The sequence below is a fragment of the Halichoerus grypus genome, chromosome 7 (assembly GCF_964656455.1).
Source record: "Halichoerus grypus chromosome 7, mHalGry1.hap1.1, whole genome shotgun sequence".
Classification (NCBI taxonomy): Eukaryota; Metazoa; Chordata; class Mammalia; order Carnivora; family Phocidae; genus Halichoerus; species Halichoerus grypus.
In genome coordinates, this window is record NC_135718.1 from 24,980,049 (window position 1) to 24,999,691 (window position 19,643).

The 19,643-nt window shown below is 39.5% G+C and overlaps 1 protein-coding gene across 2 annotated transcripts in view; it reads right to left on the reverse strand.

Moving 5' to 3' along the window:
• SLK (STE20 like kinase) overlaps nucleotides 1-15,926 on the reverse strand; it is a 59,731-nt gene extending 43,805 nt beyond the window's left edge. Inside the window, exon 1 of one of the 2 annotated variants that reach the window (XM_036111074.2) lies at nucleotides 15,165-15,926. In XM_036111074.2, the coding sequence (XP_035966967.1) occupies nucleotides 15,165-15,314 (150 nt within the window). In that variant the 5' untranslated portion in view covers nucleotides 15,315-15,926. The remainder of the gene's footprint in view (nucleotides 1-15,164) is intronic. The other variant, XM_036111075.2, reaches the window with a different exon arrangement.
• Nucleotides 15,927-19,643: the final 3,717 nt, after the last annotated feature.

Sequence of the window (19,643 nt, forward strand, 5' to 3'; positions counted from 1 at the left end):
ATAAATATTGGCAAATGTGTGAAAATATCCTTTGAACAAATATAAAATGTTAAAAAAGAAATAGCTTCATCTATCTACTACCTAAAAGCACGAAAATTCTTCACATAAAGATTTAATGAAATAACTAAACAAATGGAATAATGAATATTGATTTAAAGAAGATATAACTTCTATTGATAAAGTTTTCAAAGATCAATCATGATCACCTAAAAATCTATGTTTTTTCTTTTTCTCTTTTCTTAACGATTTCATTTACTTATTTGACAGAGAGAGAGAGAGCACAAGCAGGGGGAGTGGCAGAGGGAAAGGGAGAAGCAGGCTCCCTGCCAAGCAGAGAGCCCGATGTGGGGCTGGATCCCAGGACCCTGGGATCACGACCAGAGCCAAAGGCAGACACTTAACCGACGAGCCACCCAGGCACCCTTCAATGTTTTTGTTCTCATGAATCATGAATAGAGTGTGGCCACATTACTACAGGGAAACATAACTTATCTGAGTTTCCTGAACTGGTTTCATGTTCTAAAAGAAAAACTATATCCTCTTATATTACCCTTGTTTTAACAGTTTATTTCTCGGGTGGTGAGAATATGAGTAATTTTTAAATCTTTATTTTCTTCCTACATTTCTATATTTTCTAAGACTAATATTTCCATAATGAGAAATATATTTTAATAAAATTGTCAGCTGGAAATTGAAACACCAGCACAGAAAATATAGATGACTTCTTTAGTACCAGAGAGGTGTTAGTTAATCAAAATGGGAAGGCCAAAGGAAAAAAAAAAAAAGGATAAATACAGAAAGAATCTAAAAGAGAAAGAGAAGAATTCAATCACTTTGATAATCACTGAGATTGATTCTACTGATTTGGATGATTTGAACGAAAAGGTTGAGAACTCAAAGGTATTCCTCCTACCACCAAGACAAGAGATAAGACCCTAACTGTCCAGTGCATAAGGACATGCAACCATAACAAAATATAAAAACTAAACAATCCAAATCACAGTTAATGTTAATCAACCACCTACAGACATTGGTCAGAGCTGTAGAAACACAAACACAGCACTCCACAAAAATCTGTATACGCAGTATACAAATCTATTAAAGTGTGCTCAAGAGTTATCTGCTAAAATTAATTCATTCTTTCAATACTTACTGAGTGCCTTTTATGTCAGACACTGTTCCAGATGCTGACAATGTAAAGAATATACAAAATCTCTCTGCCCTCATGGCACTTAAATTGTGGGGAGAGGACAGTCAATAGGCAAATAAAGAGTATATTAGTAATTAGTACTATGGAAAAAATAAGGTAATAAGATGAGGAGATAGTCGAGTGGGCACAGGAAAGAGGTTACAATTTAAATAGGGTAGTTAAGTTAGACCTCACTAAGAGGTGATATTTGAGCATATCGATATTAATGTGATTATGTTTTTTGAGCTATGTAAACTGGAAATTTTAGTATTTTGCAAAGAAAAGGCTATAAAAATCCCAAGTTCTTTCAAGTATGCTAGTCTATATAATAATATCCACTAAGCTATTAGATGTTTTTCATTGAGCAATTACCTTGCACCAAACACTGTTCTCTGCACTCTCCATTTATTATTTAATCTTTGTACCAGAAAAGGCCCAGCTACAGAAAGAAATCAATGTATTTTAACAGAATTCAATATCTTTATTAACTATGTTGGTATGTAGGTAACTAAAAAGATAAAGAAAGAACATGAGAGACAAGGGAGGTAACAAGTGCAGGGAGAAGCTACCACCCATAGGACCAGAGGAGCGAAGGTAAAAGACTGGAATTATTAAAACCTCAAGGCTTGCAGGGAAGGTTCTACACCACTGAAACTCAGATCCCTGAGGAAAGAGTGCTGCTTGGCTGGTGCCAACATCTCTGATTTTGGAAGAGGGGGTCCTGTTGAACTTGGGTGTCTTTAAAGGAAGAGCGGACTAGCCAAATACAGCCGGTGTTATGAAAGGCATTGATGAGGCCAACTCTTAAGTACTGGAAAACTACAAACTGGATTCAACTGCTGCCTCAGAGAGAAACCACTGTTGCTGGGGTGAAGAACTCCCCTAGGATGGTGGTCACACTAACACAAAAACAGAGAGACAAGGAGCCCACAGGAGACAAAGAGAAAGTCCATGCAAGCCCCTTCTTCCTCCTCCTCCCTGCAGCCTCCCTCTAGCGCCCTGTATATGTGAAACCTAAAAGTGAGCAGCTGACAAGGCAGAAATGTGGTTTGCAAAATCTTAGAACAGCATTATAAAGCAAGAGCAGAGAAGGGTGTGTTTGGAGCTGAAAGACAGTAACTTAATAGTTGTTGGCATAATCCTTCTAAAACTGACGAGGATAACAGATGAGAGAAGGAACGAACAGAGTAGTATGAAGTATTTGGGTAAAAAATACCCAGAGTTCCAAACAGCTGTCAAGTGAAAAGAAAGGAAACAGCACTGAAGGAAGCATATACTTTTAGACTATTGACACTGCTGTTACCTGTTTCCGTGATCTCTTCAGAGTCCTAATAAGATTTTGGTAGGAACAAGTGTCAGAATTAGAGTAAAATTACTAAACATGACTTAGTAAAGATATGCAGTTGATTTTCATTATTTGTGGTAGTTATGTTCTATAAAGTCACTGCAAACACTGAATTAGCAAATACTGACCCACTGCCCCTAGAGAAACACGTACACAAACATATATATCTCATATAGATTATAATCCTATATCCTAAACACAATTCATTCTGGTAGATTCTATCATTTTTATTGTACAAAAGAGAAAATGAGGTTCAAACGTATTACGTGCCTTGCTTGAGGCTGCCCCAAAGTAGGTACCAGAGTTTGGGATTCAAATCCTATCCAACTGGTACCAAAGCCAGACTTCACACTACACTGCACTGCCCTCTACTGTCTCCCATCTTCCAGTCAAGTCTGTGTGAGGGCTGAAAGAAGACAGCGTCAGTTTGTTCCATCTCAGCTGGGAACGTGCAGGTCTAGGGACTCGATTTCCCCAACTCTGCACATATATGCAAATGAATGAAAGCACGGAGTACAGACTTTGGAGCCACAAATAAATTTTAACAAGTAGACAAATTCACAAATACAGAATCTGCAAATAATGAGGACTGTACATGCTCTAAAATTTCTACAAAATATTACAGAAATCCTTTCTTAAAAAATCATTTTCATATTATTTTCTCAATTCTGCAGAAGTAAAAGGAATATACTTTATATTCTCTTTATATTCCAAAACACTATTTTATTTATAGTGTTCTGGTTACTTATTCAAAACTTAGTCATTGATCAGTCAAGATAACCACCAACAAAATTATGTCAATAATAAGTTAACACTGGCTAAATCTGCACTTTCCAAAATGTTTTACCAATTATCAGATCACACAGTCTTCCCACTTACTTCAAGGACTTGCTGATTCTGAGGTACATGAATAAACTAAAACATAATTGACAACTGTGTGATAGATAAGCTGATGGAATTTGCACAGATCCCACAGTTGAAAAGATGGAAAACTGAGAACACAAAAAGACAATTACAAAAAAATATTTAAAAGACAAAGATGTACTACTTCTGAAGATTCATTCAAGAAAAATAAAGGTGTTTAGATGGTAAAGAAGATCATTTCCACACAAATATTCTCAACACTAAAATTATAAAGGACCAAAACGCAAGGCTGTTAAGGTAAGAAACTCACCATGAATTTTACAAGGAAAGAAAAAAAAAAGCCAGCATGTTAAAGTTATTTTTATAGTCCAAAGTTTCAGCTACCTCTTTAAAACATAAAGGTATATGTGCTAGGAATTTGGACTTCATGTGGTATCGAATACAAAGCATAGTATTTAATAAATGCCAAATAACTTTAACAGTATAATACAGAAATAGTCACCTGCCTGAAAGGAGACTCTCTCCTTTCATAGAAAAAGAGAGAAAAAAAATGAATGAGTATATGGAGAGAAAAAAAACGTGAAAAGGAGAATTGTTAAGTGAAATAACAATGCAGAGTATTTAGAAGTATGACCCAGAATATGGGGGTCCATTTGTGACAACATAGATGGACCCTGAAGGCATTATGCTAAGTGAAATAAGTCAGACAGATAAAGACAAATACCGTATGATCTCACTTACATGCGGAATCTAAAAACAAAAACAAAAAACCAAGCTCATAGATACAGACAATAGACTCTGGTGATTGCCAGAGGCAGGGGGTAAGGGGTGGGAAAAATGGGTGAAGGAGGTCAAAAGTACCAAACTACCAGTTATAAAGTAAGCACGGTGATGGAATATACTGCATGGTGACTATAGTTAACAATGCTGTACTGCATATTTATTTATTTATTTTAAATATTTTATTTACTTATTTGACAGAGAGAGAGAGCACAAGCACGGGGAACAGCAGACGGAGAGGAAGAAGCAGGCTCCCTGCCGAGTAGGGAGTCCGACTCAGGGCCTGATCCCAGGAGAACCAGAACCAAAGGCAGACGCTTAACTAACTGAGCCAACCAGGTGCCCCTGTACTGCATATTTAAAAGTTGCTAAGAGACTAGATCTTAAAAGTTCTCATCACAAGAAAAAAAAATTTTTTGTAACTATGTAAGGTAACAAATGTTAACTAGACTTACTGTGATCACTTTACAATATATACACATATGGAATAATTGTGTTGTACACCTGAAACTAATATAATGTTATACGTCAATTATACCTCAATTTAAAATTGTTAATACAAGTATGACCCCTTACTTTATTTTGAAATATTCAAACCTACAGAAAAAGTGAATGAACTGAACAGTGAACGCTCATATACCTATACCCCTCACCTGTCACCAATTATTAACATTTTGTCACATCTGATACTCTCGCTCTCATATACACACACAAGCATACATACACGTATATTTTACATATAGATATGTACACACACACACATACGGGCATTTCCTTTTTATTATACCATTTGGAAAGTAAACTGCACTTCAATTCCCAAAACTTCAGCATGTGTCCACCAAGAACAAAGATACTCTCAACAAACGACAATTATCATGCCCAAAGAATTTAACATTGATATATCTAATATGTACTCCATATTCAAATGTCTTCAAATGTCTTTATCTTTTTTTTAAGATTTATTTATTTTAAAGAGAGAGAGAAAGAGTGAGAGCACGCATGAGGGGTGGGGCAGAGGGAGAGAATCTTTCAAACAGACTCCCCACCAAGCAGGGAGACCAATGACAGGGAGACCCATGACAGCTTGACCCCACGACCCATGAGATTATGACCTGAGCCGAAACCCAAGAGTCGGATGCTCAACTGACTGAGAAACCCAAGTGTCCCTCCTCAAATGTCTTTTAAAACTCCTTTATTGTTTACATTTTTTAAAAGATTTTATTTATTTGAGAGAGATTGTGATTGAGAGAGAGATTTATTTGGGAGAGATTATTTATTGAGAGAGTGAGCAAGAGCGAGAGCACGAATGGGGCAGAGGGAGAAGCAGACGCCCCTGCTGAGCAGGGAGCCCAACAGGGCTAGATCCCAGGACCCTGGGATTGTGACCTGGGCAGAAGGCAGGCACTTAACCAACTGATCCACCGAGGCACCCCTACTGCTTATTTAAAAGCCCAAACCATTTATCTGTAGAATATCCCATTATCTGGATTTGTCTTTATATTAGATTCAAGTTAACTACTTTTGACAAGAATACTACATTAGGTGATTATATATCTCCCATCGAATTACATCAGAAAACACATAATGACAGTTTGTCCTATTACTGGTGATTAACCTTATTTGATCACTTAAGACAGTACCCATCAGACCTCTCTACTGTAAAAAGTACCCTTATAGGGTGATACTTTCTTTTTTTTTTTTTAAAGATTTTATTTATTTGACAGAGAGAGCACAAGCAGAGGGAGAGAGAGAGAGAAGCAGGCTCCCTGCTGAGCAAGGAGCCCGATGTGGGACTCGATCCCAGGACCCTGGGATCATGACCCGGGCCGAAGGCAGCCGCTTAACCGACTGAGCCACCCAGGCGTCCCTAGGGTGATACTTTCAAACCATGTATATAAATCCTGTTCCTCCAAAACTTTTCACACAATGATCTTAGCATCTATCAATAATCTTTGCCTGAATTATTATCGTATGGTTGCAAAACAGTGGTTTTTCTAATTTTATCAATCTATTTGTATTAACTACCATTCTTCTATTAAGTTACTATTTTGTCACTGATATTTTTGTTCAAACTATCCTTAATCTTTGGCCTGTCCCCATTAGTTTTTGAGCATGTCCTTGCTTTCTGGCATATTCCAGGCTCTTTTGGGAAAAAAAAGGACTAGTGAAAAGGCTTTCACTTTTCAATTTTATCATTTCTGTACTTTCCTACCCTAGACCTGGATGAGCCATTTCAATGAGCTCTGGTTCTTTTTAGTGGGGATTGGGATTTAGAAGCCAAGAACTGGGAATACTAGTTATAGTATAATTATTTGTAGGCCATTTCAGAGAGAATGGAAATGTGTGTGTGTATTTACTATCTGAATAACTGAAACTGCTAATTCAAAAATCAACATCACAGAGTTCTTTCTCATCTTTTCCCCATTCTAAGTTTCTAACTCCTTTCTCCCAGAACTTCAACCCTAGTTTCTAAAACATCAATATATCATCTCATTTGCTCCATCCTATAATATATACAAAGGTAGTTTCAGAATTATATTAATATAACTACTAGTAACAAACCTATTTAACAAGAATTCTTTCCCATTTGGGAAAAAGAACTGGTGGGGAAGACTTTCATTTTTTAATCTTATCATTTTTGTACTGCTCAAATATCTAACCATATTAATATCACCTTGAGTTTTTTAAAAAACTGCTAACAAGGGCACCTGGGTGGCTCAGTCGGTTAAGTGGCTGCCTTTGGCTCAGGTCATGATCCCAGAGTCCTGGGATCGAGCCCCACGCTGGGCTCTCTGCTCAGCGGGGAGCCTGCTTCTCCCTCTCCCTCTGCCTGCAGCTCCCCCTGCTTGTGCTCTCTCTGTCAAATCAATAAATAAAATCTTTTAAAAAATAAAATAAAAAAATAAAAAACTGCTAACAAAGTTATCTACATGGTAAAATTATTTTTATATATTCTTTATACTTTGCTATATTTTCAAAACAATAGCATTTAAATTTCTGGAAATGATAAAATATACATTTTGGTTTTTTGGGTAGAAATAAAGCCTCATATCAATCCAAACAGAAAATTAAATTCCAGATGAACTAAAATTCCTTATAACTGAACTATTAAAAAGTCAAGAAGAATGTATAAATATTTAACTAATTTCTGGGTAGGGAAGGTTTATCTAAGCATGAAAGCAAAGAAAAAACAACAACAAAGTAACTCATTGACAGATTTTGCAGAATAAAGAATACTGTGTGTCTTTATATCAGAAAAACAACATAAACTAATAAGGTAACTATAAACTAACTGCAGCATCTATGATAAAGTGTTCATTTCCATAGTACATAAAAAGTACTTTCAGGGGTGCCTGGGTGGTTCAGTCGGTTAAGTGTCTGCTTTCAGCTCAGGTCATGATCCCGGGGTCCTGGGATCAAGCCCCCAAGTCAGGCTCCCTGCTCAGTGGGAAGTCTGCTTGTCCCTCTCCCTCTGCCTCTCCCCCCACAAGTGCTCCTCCCTCTCTCAAATAAATAAATGAAATCTTTAAAAACATAATAAAGTATGCTCAAATCAACAAGAAAACACTCTATTAGAATATGGATAATTAGATTATTTTTTAAAATGTGTAATCTCTCTAGAAATCAAAGAAATGTAAAATGAAATAAACTGATACTTTTGCCCATTGAAAAAGCAAATACCTTTTTTTAAAGGATAAGAACTAACACTGAATTCAGGTTAAGGAACAAAGGCACAGATATAGACCACTGTTGGGTTGTCTTAACAGGTAGAACTCATGTACAGATATAAAAGTACATACAAAAATAATCTGGAAACATATACATGAAACTGATAATAATAGGTACAACTATGGATATAAAAGAAGGAAAAGTAATTGGAGTAATGGTCAAGAAGACTAACTTTATTTCTAGTAAGTTAATTTTTACAATAAATATTCTTTAATTATTTGTATAATTAAAAATTAATTGAAAAATAAATTTGCACAACCTTTCTAGGGTAATTTCACAGTAAGCATCAATAAATGATCTTTATTTTGTCCTAACAATTCTACTTCTAGGAATCTGTCCTATAGAAATAATATATACCATGTATATGGACATTTGATATATGATGGAGGCACTGCAAAAGCAGTAAGGAAAGGATGGTCTTTTCAGTAAATGGTGCCAGGATAACTGGGTATCTATACAGAAGAAATGAAACTGTTGAGCAAAAGAAGCTAGACACAAAAGAACACATATATGATTACATTTATATGAAGCTCAAAACGCACCAATAACTTGCAGTAGTCTAGGTAAGAGGTAATGGCAATTTTGACTAGTATTGCGACAGTGAAGAAAGAAGATAATTCAAGAAATATTTAATAGGTAGAATTAACAGGCCTTGGTAATTACACTGGGTTTTGTGGGTAAGGAAGCAGAAGGTGTTAAGAATGACCTCCAGGTCTCTGGCCTATGTAACTGGTAGACAGAGATGTCAATTACTGAATGGAGAACGTAAGAGAAGCAAATATGAGGCTGACATCAAGAGATCAATTAGTTCGTGTTTTGGACTTGTTGTTTAAGAAAACTGTGAGATATCCAAGTGGAAATCTCTAATAGATACTTAGATGCATGCGTCTGGAATTCAAAAGGGAGGTCTTGGAGTAGAGACATAAATTGCATTTAGACTGTAATTGAAGCCATGGGAGAAGATGGACTCTTATTGGAAAAGAAAAAGAAAACAGGGCCTACACCCAAGTCCTGTGGAATCCCAACACTTAAAAGTCAAAAAAGGAAGAAAAGCCAGCAAAAGTCTGAGGAGTGGACACAGAAATGGGAAAAATATCAAGAGTGTGGTGATCTAAAAACTAAAAGATGAGCTTTTTAAAGAAAAGGATTGGTCAAATGTATCAAATGCTCCTGAGAATATAAGTATGGTGTAAGTATCCAGTGAATTTAGAAACATGGGAAATCCTGAGGCCACAGCAAGAACCATTGCCTAGGGGGCTGGTCCAAATAAATAATACATAAAAATGTCACAGAACCAAAGGATACCGGTTTTTGGATTGAAAGGACTAACCAAGAGGCCAGCAAAATGAAAAGCACAGGGAAAACTTATATCAAAGTTCATCACCACGAAAAGGGAGGGGATTAAAAGAAATCTTAAAAGCTATGAAAAGAAAAAGATCACAAAGAATCATAAAACAAAATGGCATGGGGCTTTTTTTTACTTACCATTTTATTTATTTCTTTGTCAGAAAGAGAGAGAGAGAGAGAGAGAGAGCACAAGCAGGGGGAGGGGCAGAGGACGAGGGAGAAGCAGGCTCCCCACTGAGCAGGGAGCCCAATGCGGGACTCAATCCCAGGACCCCAGGATCATGACCTGAGCTGAAGGCAGACGCTTAACTGACTGAGCCACCCAGGCTCCCGGCATGGGACTCTTAATAGCAACACTTGAAGATAAAAGGCAATGAATGGGAAAAGTCTATAAAATTCACAAAAAACTTATTTTTTAAATATTTTATTTATTTGAGACAGAGAGAGAGCACGAATGTACAAGCAGGGAGGAGGGTCAGAGGGAGAGGGAGAAGCAGACTCTCCACTGAGCAGCAAGCCCGATGTGGGGTTCGACTCCAGGACCCTGAGATCATGACCTGAGCCAAAGGCAGACGCTTAACCGACTGAGCCACCCAGGCACCCCAGAAAAACTTATCTCTGAACTAGAATTCTATAACCAAACTATACATCAAATATGACATTATAATAAAGATATATTCAGACAGGCAATGTACCTTCCATGGATCCTTTCTCAGAAGACTTACTGAAAACTGTATACAACCAAAACAAGTTGGAAACTCCAACAGGAAACACAAAGCATTTAAGACACTCTTGAAGTGCCTGGGTGGCTCGGTAGGTTAAGTGTCTGACTCTTGATTTCAGCTCAGGTCGTATCTCAGTGTTGTGAGTTGGGGCTATGTCAGGCTCTGTGCTCAGTGGGGAGTCTACTTGAGATTCTCTCCCTCTCCCTCTGCCCCTCCCCGCACTCATGCTCTGTCTCTTGTCCTCTCTCTTTCTCTCTCTCCGCCCCCCCAAATAAATAAATCTTAAAAAAAAAAGGGGGGGGGGGCGCCTGGGTGGCTCAGTCGTTAAGCGTCTGCCTTCAGCTCAGGTCATGATCCCAGCGTCCTGGGATCGAGCCCAGCATCGGGTTCCCTGCTCCGCGGGAAGCCTGCTTCTCCCTCTCCCACTCCCCCTGCTTGTGTTCCCTCTTTCACTGTCTCTCTCTGTCAAATAAATAAATAAAATCTTCAAAAAAAAAAAAAAATTAAAAAAAAAAAAAAAGACACTCTGGAAGCAGTCTGAACTCCCAAGACTTCTAGGGAGAAAAATTATAATCCATTATTGAGAAATACTAAAAAAGGCCTAGAGGTAAAACATATGCATAAATAGGAAGACTCAATATCAGAGATGTTAATTTTTTCAAAACTGATTTATAAATTTAATAAAATCTCTCCAAAAAAACACAGCAGGGTTTTGTGGAACTTAAGCCAATTCTACAATGTACACGCAAGCACAATGAGCCAAGGATATACTAGATACTGTTAATGAAGAACATGGGGAAGCTGTACTCTAGCAGAGATTTATTTTAAGGCTTTCCTAATTAAGACAGTGAAAAAATGGTACAGGAACAGAAACACATCAATGGAAAAAAGAAATCAAGATCACAAAAACAGGTATGTTATATAATAGATAGGGCCCTGTAACGCAGTGAGAAAAAAGTTTACCCCCGATGATGGGTTCTGGGATAATGAGGCATTCGGATGAGGAAAAAAATGAAATTAGACCCTTACCTCAAACCATTTACAAAAACCTATTCTAGGTGGGTTGGAAACCTAACTTAAAGGCAAAATCATAAAGACTTTAGAAGATAATACTAGGCGTTATCTTCATGATCTCAGGTTAGGAAATAATTTTTTTTTTTTTTTAAAGATTTTATTTATTTATTTGACAGAGAGAGACACAGCGAGAGAGGGAACACAAGCAGGGGGAGTGGGAGAGGGAGAAGCAGGCTTCCCGTCGAGCAGGGAGCCCGATGTGGGGCTCGATCCCAGGACCCTGGGATCATGACCTGAGCTGAAGGCAGACGCTTAACGACTGAGCCACCCAGGCGCCCAGGAAATAATTTCTTAAAACACAATACAAAAAGTATTAACTGAAAGGAAGAAACTGACAAATTGCACCACATTAAAATCAAGAACTTCCTGTTCATAGAAAGACACCATAAAGAAAATAAAAAGACAAGTCACAGAATGAGAATATATTTAGTAAATGGTTAAAATCCAGAATACACTACAAATAAACAAGAAAAGGACATCCAATAGGAACATGAATAAAAAACTTGAACACAAAAGAGGAAATCCATATTACCAAAAAAACTTATAAAAACAATTACTTAGCAGTCAGAGAAAGATGAATTAAAACCATAATGAAAAACGTAACATAAGATTGTCAAAAATTAAAAATTCTGACAATACCAAATGTTTGTTGAAAAGAAGATGCAGAGCAAGGAAATTCTCATACACTTCTTGTGGGAACATTGATAGTTTGGTATCACTAGTGAAATTAAAGTTACACTACTCTATAACCCAGCAATTCCACTCCTAAGTTAAGTCTCAGCAAAACTTATGCATAAATATACCAGAACTGGGTATAACAGCCCAAAACTGGAAATGAATGATATATCCATTAATAGTACAATGGTAAATAATGGTGATATAATCATAAAATGGAATTCCATGCAACAATGGAAATAAACTACAGCTCTAGGTGGTAAACATGAACCTCACATACATATTTCACTATTTTTTTTAAAAAGGCACATGCCCATCAGGGCCATAGAAAGAATCACTTTCATCCAGCACACAGTCAGGAATTCAGTTTCTATTCAATACATGATTTTATGTCATTCTTTTTTTGTTAAAAGCAACAAAAACCCAAACATAAAAAACCGTGAGAGATATTACATATCTTCGTTCGTAAGTCAAATAATACTACATTTAAAAGAGAAAATAAAATAGTGAAGATTTTTCAGGCAAGAAAGTAACTGTTACAGAGTTGTATAGTGCTGAACCAAGTGGAAAGAATATAACTGTATGATAGAAAAATGTTTCAAATAAACTAAATATATACATGAGATCGTTGCCTATTTACCATTTAATCTTTGTAACAATTACTAATTTTCACAAACAAATTAGACTCAATTTTAGAAACAGTTTTCTACTGCATACTACTACATACAATATTAAGGTTTGCTAGCTTGTTCCTCCACAAAGAGGAAGTCTATATATTTAAAATTTCTAGAGATCTTGGAAAACAAAAAACTTTTAGGAAAAAGGCAAAACAGGCCAGGTAAGCTTAAATTTTAAATTTTCTTTTTTTTTTTTAAAGGTTTTATTTATTTATTTGACAGAGAGAGAGCACAAGCAGGGGCAGCGGCAGGCAGAGGGAGAAGCAGGCTCCCCACCGAGCAGGGAGCCCAACGCGGGCAGGGACTCCGTCCCAGGACCCTGGGATCATGACCTGAGCCGAAGGCAGATGCTTAACGACTGAGCCACCCAGGCGCCCCTTAAATTTTCTTTAAAAAAAAAAATCTCAGAGCCCATTCCTTGGAAGCACAGAATACTGAAATGAAAAAGTAAAATGCAAAGAACTCATACTTTTCAAATATCACCCTAAAATAATCATCAAGCTCACAAATATTACCTTTGACACAATTTTATAGTGTTCAACTACATGGAGTAAGTCTCTTATTTTTCAGAAAATTTTCAATTTATGTTTCACTATAGGAAGTATATGTTACATTTTGTAGCAAGTGTCATTAAAAAATGAAATCCCCACAACCTGCCTGTGCCATGGGAAAACAAGAAAATGGTTTACTATCTTCGTAGGCCCCTTTTCCTGTCCCATCCCATATTTTGCTTCTGAGCTCTAAATGGAATAACAGTAATCTCTACCACTCGCTGAGCCCTTTCCACATGCCTTACATTTATTCCTTTAATTCCCACACACTGAGGACCAAGTCTTACTGATGAGAAAAGTGAGACATGAACAGTTAAGTAACTTGTCCAAGGTCACAGGCTGCTTTTGAGAGAGCCCAGATATAGTCCAACTCCAGAGCCAGTGTCTTAATACTACACTGTTTCTATTTGATAAAACATGTATACCATGAAAAGTGCCCATAATCACCTACTGCCTTCTAACTACTGGATTCCAGATGCCCTGAGGATTTATTTTTGCCCTTCTTAAATAACTGCATACTCACAGTACGATAATGAGTGAAGGAATCTGAACAAATGTTCAGGGAAATGCAGAATTTTTCAGCTAAAAAAACGAAGATCCAGAGAAGTGAAGTGTTCTGTTCAAGACCACAAAGCTGGTTTGTGACAGCCAGCACTAAGACAATTCTTGACTCCCAAAAGTGATCTTCCCACAGCACTAAAAGCTCTTCCCACCTTACACTGTACTGTAAGTTCTTGCTGCAACCCATACTCTACCCTCCACACAAACAATGGAGTTTATTTTGCCAACTTTGACAGCATACGATAGCTTCAATAGCATTCACCTGCAGGTAACAAACATTCTTTCAATTCAACAGAGAGAGAGATGTACTATGTGCTCAGGCAATAGATGAACCCAAACATATAGCACAATCCAGGGCCCTAGTTTCATCATTAACTACAATATGTAACAAGTGCTATGGTAGCCATGCGACAATGGGTTTTGAAAGAACACAGAGAGGAGTGGCTATTCCATCCTGAGTGAAAAAATGAGGACTGGGAGCTGTGACATGCATCTGAGGCAGGGCAAAGGCAAAAGTGTGATGATACTTAGAAGAAAAATGCTGTCATTTCCACCATAAGACATTAAGTGAAAAACGATAGCAAATACAGGGTCGGAAGACTGGAGTTCAAATCTGTGACTTAAGTGACTTTGAAAATTTTCTGAGTCTCAGTGTCCTCATCTGTGAAATGCAGATATTACTGACCTGCCTACCTCACAGGCATTTTTTTTTTGGGGGGGGGGGGGGGATTACGTGAAAGTGACTTAAAAACTGCAAAATCCTGTATAAACATAAGTTATTTATGTTTTCACTTCTAGGCAACCTTGTGGGTCCTTCCCCCGAACTGTGTCTCATAAAAACCTCACCCTTCAGGATGAAAATATTCCAATGACATCATTCATATACTGCTTATGAAATATAAACAGTTAACATTAATCCTTCATGTTGAGACATCAAAACTCTACTGAAATATACATAAAAATATGTCTGCATATATGGGTTTTGTTTTTTTTTTTTAATTTCTTAAGCACTAGTAGCGACTTCTAGTCAGTGCTTGCTGTAATTATATTTAGAAACTAGTACCAGATGCAGGTTTTCTTCTGGAAAATTTCTATCAGAAATTCCATTCCGTTTTGTAGTATGTTGTCAAGCAACCAACTGAAGAATAGCCTGCAAGTAGCAATCACTTTGCTCTCATCCCAGAAGACTGGTTATATATTAGCCATAAATAAAACCAAATACATGCCCTGGACCCTAAAAAGGGAACTGCTTTAGTACAAGCATGCATAAATGAATGCAAACAGCTAGCAGACAAATATAAATCCACTGAAAAGCACACTGAGTTTCTGATTTTAAAACCAGACCCCTCCTTTAAATTAACGAACACCCTCATTTCCTTTAAAGTTTGACAGAGGAGACTCTATAACCCTGCTTCCCTTTAGCTATCAGTCTAAACTACATGCAGGCCCCATTTTGTTCAACCTTACCCTCATGGTCTTAGCTACTCCTTGGATGATAACCTAAATAAAGTTCTAATGTACCTTTACGAAGTCAAAAGAAGGGGCAAGAGACGGGAAAGGGACAAGGGGAGCAAGAAATCCTCGTGCCACCCCAGACCAGTGGCTGTTTTACCTTACAAGTGCAACTTCCCGTTTTCTCCTTCTTACCTTGTACACTTTCCCAAAGGCTCCGTCCCCCAATTCTCCTATAATTTCCCAAAACTCCTCGGGGTTCAGATCCCTCTTCACATGTTCGTATTGCTTCTTCTTCTTGTCACTCCCCAACTTGAAGATCTTACGGAAATTGAAGAAGGACATTTTTCCTCCCGGCAGAGTTCCTTGCACTTAAGGACTAAAAGCAACAATAAAAAGCAAAGTTTCTCCTCCCTCTTCTCCGCGCGAGCCCGGCGGGCGGGCGGGCGGGCGGCGACGGCGGGCGCGGGCTTTCCCGGCTCCCGCCGCTCCGGCCGGGCCGTGCCCGGGGAGGGCGGGGCGCGACTCGGGCTCCGGCCCTCGGGACGAGGGGGGGTGCGGTTGCGGGCTGCACGGGCTGCCCCTCGGCTGAGCCCGGGTCACGGGCCGCGCCAGTGGGCGCTGGGCGCCCGGCCGGCCCTCAGGGGGCGGCACCTGCCCGGACGCTAGTCCCCACCCGGCCCGGCCCGACGGGTCCGAGCGGTCCGGACGTCCGCAGCGCCGCGGCTTAGGCCCGTGTCACGGCGAATCTCCTGGGGCGGCGGCCACTCCGGGCGAGGGACGCGGCGGCGGCCCCTGAAGCGGGCAGTCGACCGGCCGAGCTCTCTCGCCTCGGGCCGCGAGCCCAGGGTGTCCCCGCAGCCGTCTGCTCCCGCGGCTCGAGGCCCGCGCGTCCCTTCAGCTCTGAGGCGCCGCTGCCGCCTCGCTCGCTCCCCAGCCCACACAGCCTCGTCCTGGAGCGCGCGCAGACGCCGACGCCGCAACGCGCCCGCGCTCCCTCGGCCGCGCGCCCCGCTCACCGCGCGCTCGCGCAGGGGCGGCCCCTCTAGCCCTGCGCACGCGCGTTGAGCTCCGCTTGCTGGCGGCCGGGAGGGGCTTGTAGGCAGCCTGGAGGAGCGTGCGATATGGGCGCCAGAGCCTCTTGCTCCTTGACGGTCGCTCCCGGTTTGCCCTCCAAGCCCCAAATCCTTGGCCCACCGCTCTGGTGGCGTTGCCGGGTGGGCACGACCCTGTTGGTAGTGCTAGCTGATGTTGCCTCCGTTCTGGACCTGGAAAATTTGTAAAGAGTGAAAGCTGAGCCGGCGTTTGGAGCCCGAAAGTGGAACTTTTCTCTCTAAGCGATCCCAGAGTATTGTGAGAAGGGAGTATGTTTTGTGGCTGGGAACTTTGGAGCCAGAGCTTGACAGCTCTGTGACCTTGGGCGGGTAACCTCTCCGAGCTTTAGTTTCTTCATGGTGAAATGCAGACCTGGGGGAGTTGTGGCGAAGAATAAATGAGGCAATAGATGTTAGCCCTTAACAGGCTGCCTGCGCAAGTAAACGCTCAATTTTAGTTCTTGCTGTTGGTACAAGTGTGCAGGTAAGAGAGACAGAAATATATAAATACTGCTTAAGCCCACTTCTCAAGTGATGACAACGACACTCTCTTGAGGGTCCTCTGCCTTCTCCTATCCACTTCCACAGTCATAACCCTGGTGCCACCCTTCTTGACTCTATCAGAACCATTTACTAAGAACTTCACTTCTTGACCTGGCTCTGGCCCCCTTGGGCAGCAGTAGTGGAAGACTGCCTAGTGTGGCAGCGTGGGCGTTGGCTGGAATCTGCCGCTGGTGACCTGCCTTCCCCTCCTCCAGCAGAAGACAGCGCTTTCAGGACCGTGATTTGTTGCTCATCTTGGCATCCAAGAACCTGGCAACATTCCTGACATATAATGGGAAGGCAGATCCCAGGAAGGAAGGAAGGAAGGAAGGGCAAAGGAAAGGAAAGGAAAAAGGAAAGTTATCTGGAGCAAAGGTTGTGTTGCTATCTATATAGCACCCACATAACCCTCCCTAACCAATTTGCCTTCCAGCCCCAAAATGGCATAACAAACCCCTCTTCCAGTAAGTTTAGATGATTTTGTTTCTCAAGATCCTCTTGTCTTTTAAATAGTTTTATTGAGGTATAACTGGCATGCAATAAGTTGCACATATTTTAAATAAACATTTAATGTTTTGAAAAATATATATACCTGTGAAAACAATACCATAACCCATTCTAATTACTGTCATATATCTAATACCTTAGATATTAAGGTAACATACTCATTATGGAAAATTAAGAAATGCACAAGGAATAAAAAGTCCTATAAGTCTACCATCCAGAGATAACCATGGGTAAGATTTTATTATACACACAGTATTTCCAAATAGAATTTTTTGGCTATGCATTAACTTTTTTTTTTACAGGGATGAAATTGTACTGCATATAAAGGTTTACATCCTGTACTTTTCATATTCCAGTATTATTAGTAATTATTTTCTTCCATCATGAGATATTTAGATTACTTAGAACTTTTCTCTGTTTTAGATAAAACACTGATAAATACTTTTGTTCACAAATGCTTTTCCACATATTTGATTATTTCCTTGGAATAAATTATCAGAAGTAGATTGGGGTCAAAGGGTTTAAATCTGTTTCCTTTTTTTTTTTTTTGTTCTTTTCAAAACAGAAAAACCTTTACTGTTTTCTCAAAAGAGAGCAAGCATATCCTTGTTGTAAATTAATTCAAATAATACAGAAATGATAAAGTACAAAGCTGGCTGTCATTCTCTCCTCCCGCTTTCCCCTCCCCAACTTCACCCCCATCCTAGACACGGTGAAAAGTTAAGCCTATGAGCATGAGGGAACTTTGGGGGTGGGTGTGTAACCAGAAAGTTCTAAAACTGGATGGTGGTGATTTTTTTTAAAGATTTATTTATTTGAGAGAAGCATGTGCACATGCACACGAGCGTGGAGAGGGGCAGAAGGAGAGGGAGAGAATCCCAAGCAGAGTCCTCACTGAGGGCAGAGTGTGGAGATGGGAGCCCACAGGCCACCAGATCCCACGACAATGAGATCATGACCTGAGCTGAAACCAAGAGTTGGATGCTTAACAACCGACTGCGCCATCCAGGTGCCCCTGGATTGTGGTGATTATTGTACAACTGTATACATTTACTAAAAATCATTGGATTGTACACTTACAATGGGGAATTTTATGGTACATAAAACATAATAAAGCTGCTTTTAAAAAGTTAGACTTATACAGATATATAGAACCATATTTTTTCTATGCATACACTTTTTAAATATAAAAATGGTATCCAGTATGGATCATGGACATCTTTCCATGACAAATAGATCTATCTAATCCTTTTTTTTTTTTTTTTTAATTTATTTATTTTGACAGAGAGAGAGGGTCACAAGTAGGCAGACAGGCAGGCAGAGGGAGGGGGAGAAGAAGACTCCCTGCTGAGCAAGGGGCCTGATGTGGGACCTGATCCCAGAACGCTGGGATCATGACCTGAGCCGAAGGCAGACGCTTAGCTGACTGAGCCACCCAGCACCCCTATCTAATCCTTTCTAATGGGTGCGTAGAATCCCAGTGTACAGCTCTACCATAATTTATTTAAGAATTTCTTTACTGTTAGGCATATAGGTAGTTTCCAATTTTTTGTCATCATAAACATGCAGTGAGCATGCAAATGCAAACATCTTTGTATTTTTCGGATTACATTTCCTTACAACAAAATTCAAGTGAAATTGCTGGGTTAAAGACTGTATTAATATTAGAACTTTTTTTCCCCAAATTGGCCTCTAAAAGGTTGTGCTAATGTATACTCCTACCAACCATGTATGAGAGTACCAATTTCACCAGACCCTCAATAGCACCAAGGTATTGTCCCATATTCTTAATCTTTGCCAAGCTGATAACCCAAAATAACCTCTAATATGCAATTATCTGAGTATTAGTGGTGTAACACCTTTCCATATGTCCATTGGCCACTTTTATTTCTTACTCATCGTATCAATCAATAATATCAAATGATGTTAGTATTGTATCAATGAGGTGCTGAAGCCTAAAATATTTTGGTGAGATGATCATGGAGTTAATAATAGCTTATACATTTTTTCCATGAAGTTATAGCCACAGAAATTATTTAATAATACCAGAGGAGATGTCATTTAGACAGATTCAGATTCTCCCAGTAATGACCATGATATTGAGATGTTTGTATTATTTGTAAATTGTAATTCGGCTTCCTTGAATTTTTCAACCATTAAAAATGAAGTTTAACCAGTGGCCATGTATTCATATAGTACACAATTTTTTGGCTCAACCCACCTTAAAAATAGTTTAAAACATTCTCACTAACACCTTGGTGAAGGAAGACCTGTCTTCACAATTACACAATAAACTTCACAGATAACAATAAGGATATCATCGGGGCACTTGGGTGGCTCAGTCGGTTAAGCGGCTGACTTCGGCTCAGGTCATGATCCTGGGGTCCTGGGATCGATCCCCACGTCCGGCTCCCTGCTCAGCGGAGAGCCTGCTTCTCCCTCTCCCTCTGCCTGCCACTCTGCCTACTTGTGCTCCCTCTCCCTCTATCTGTCGAATAAATAAATAAAATCTTAAAAAAAAAAAAAAACC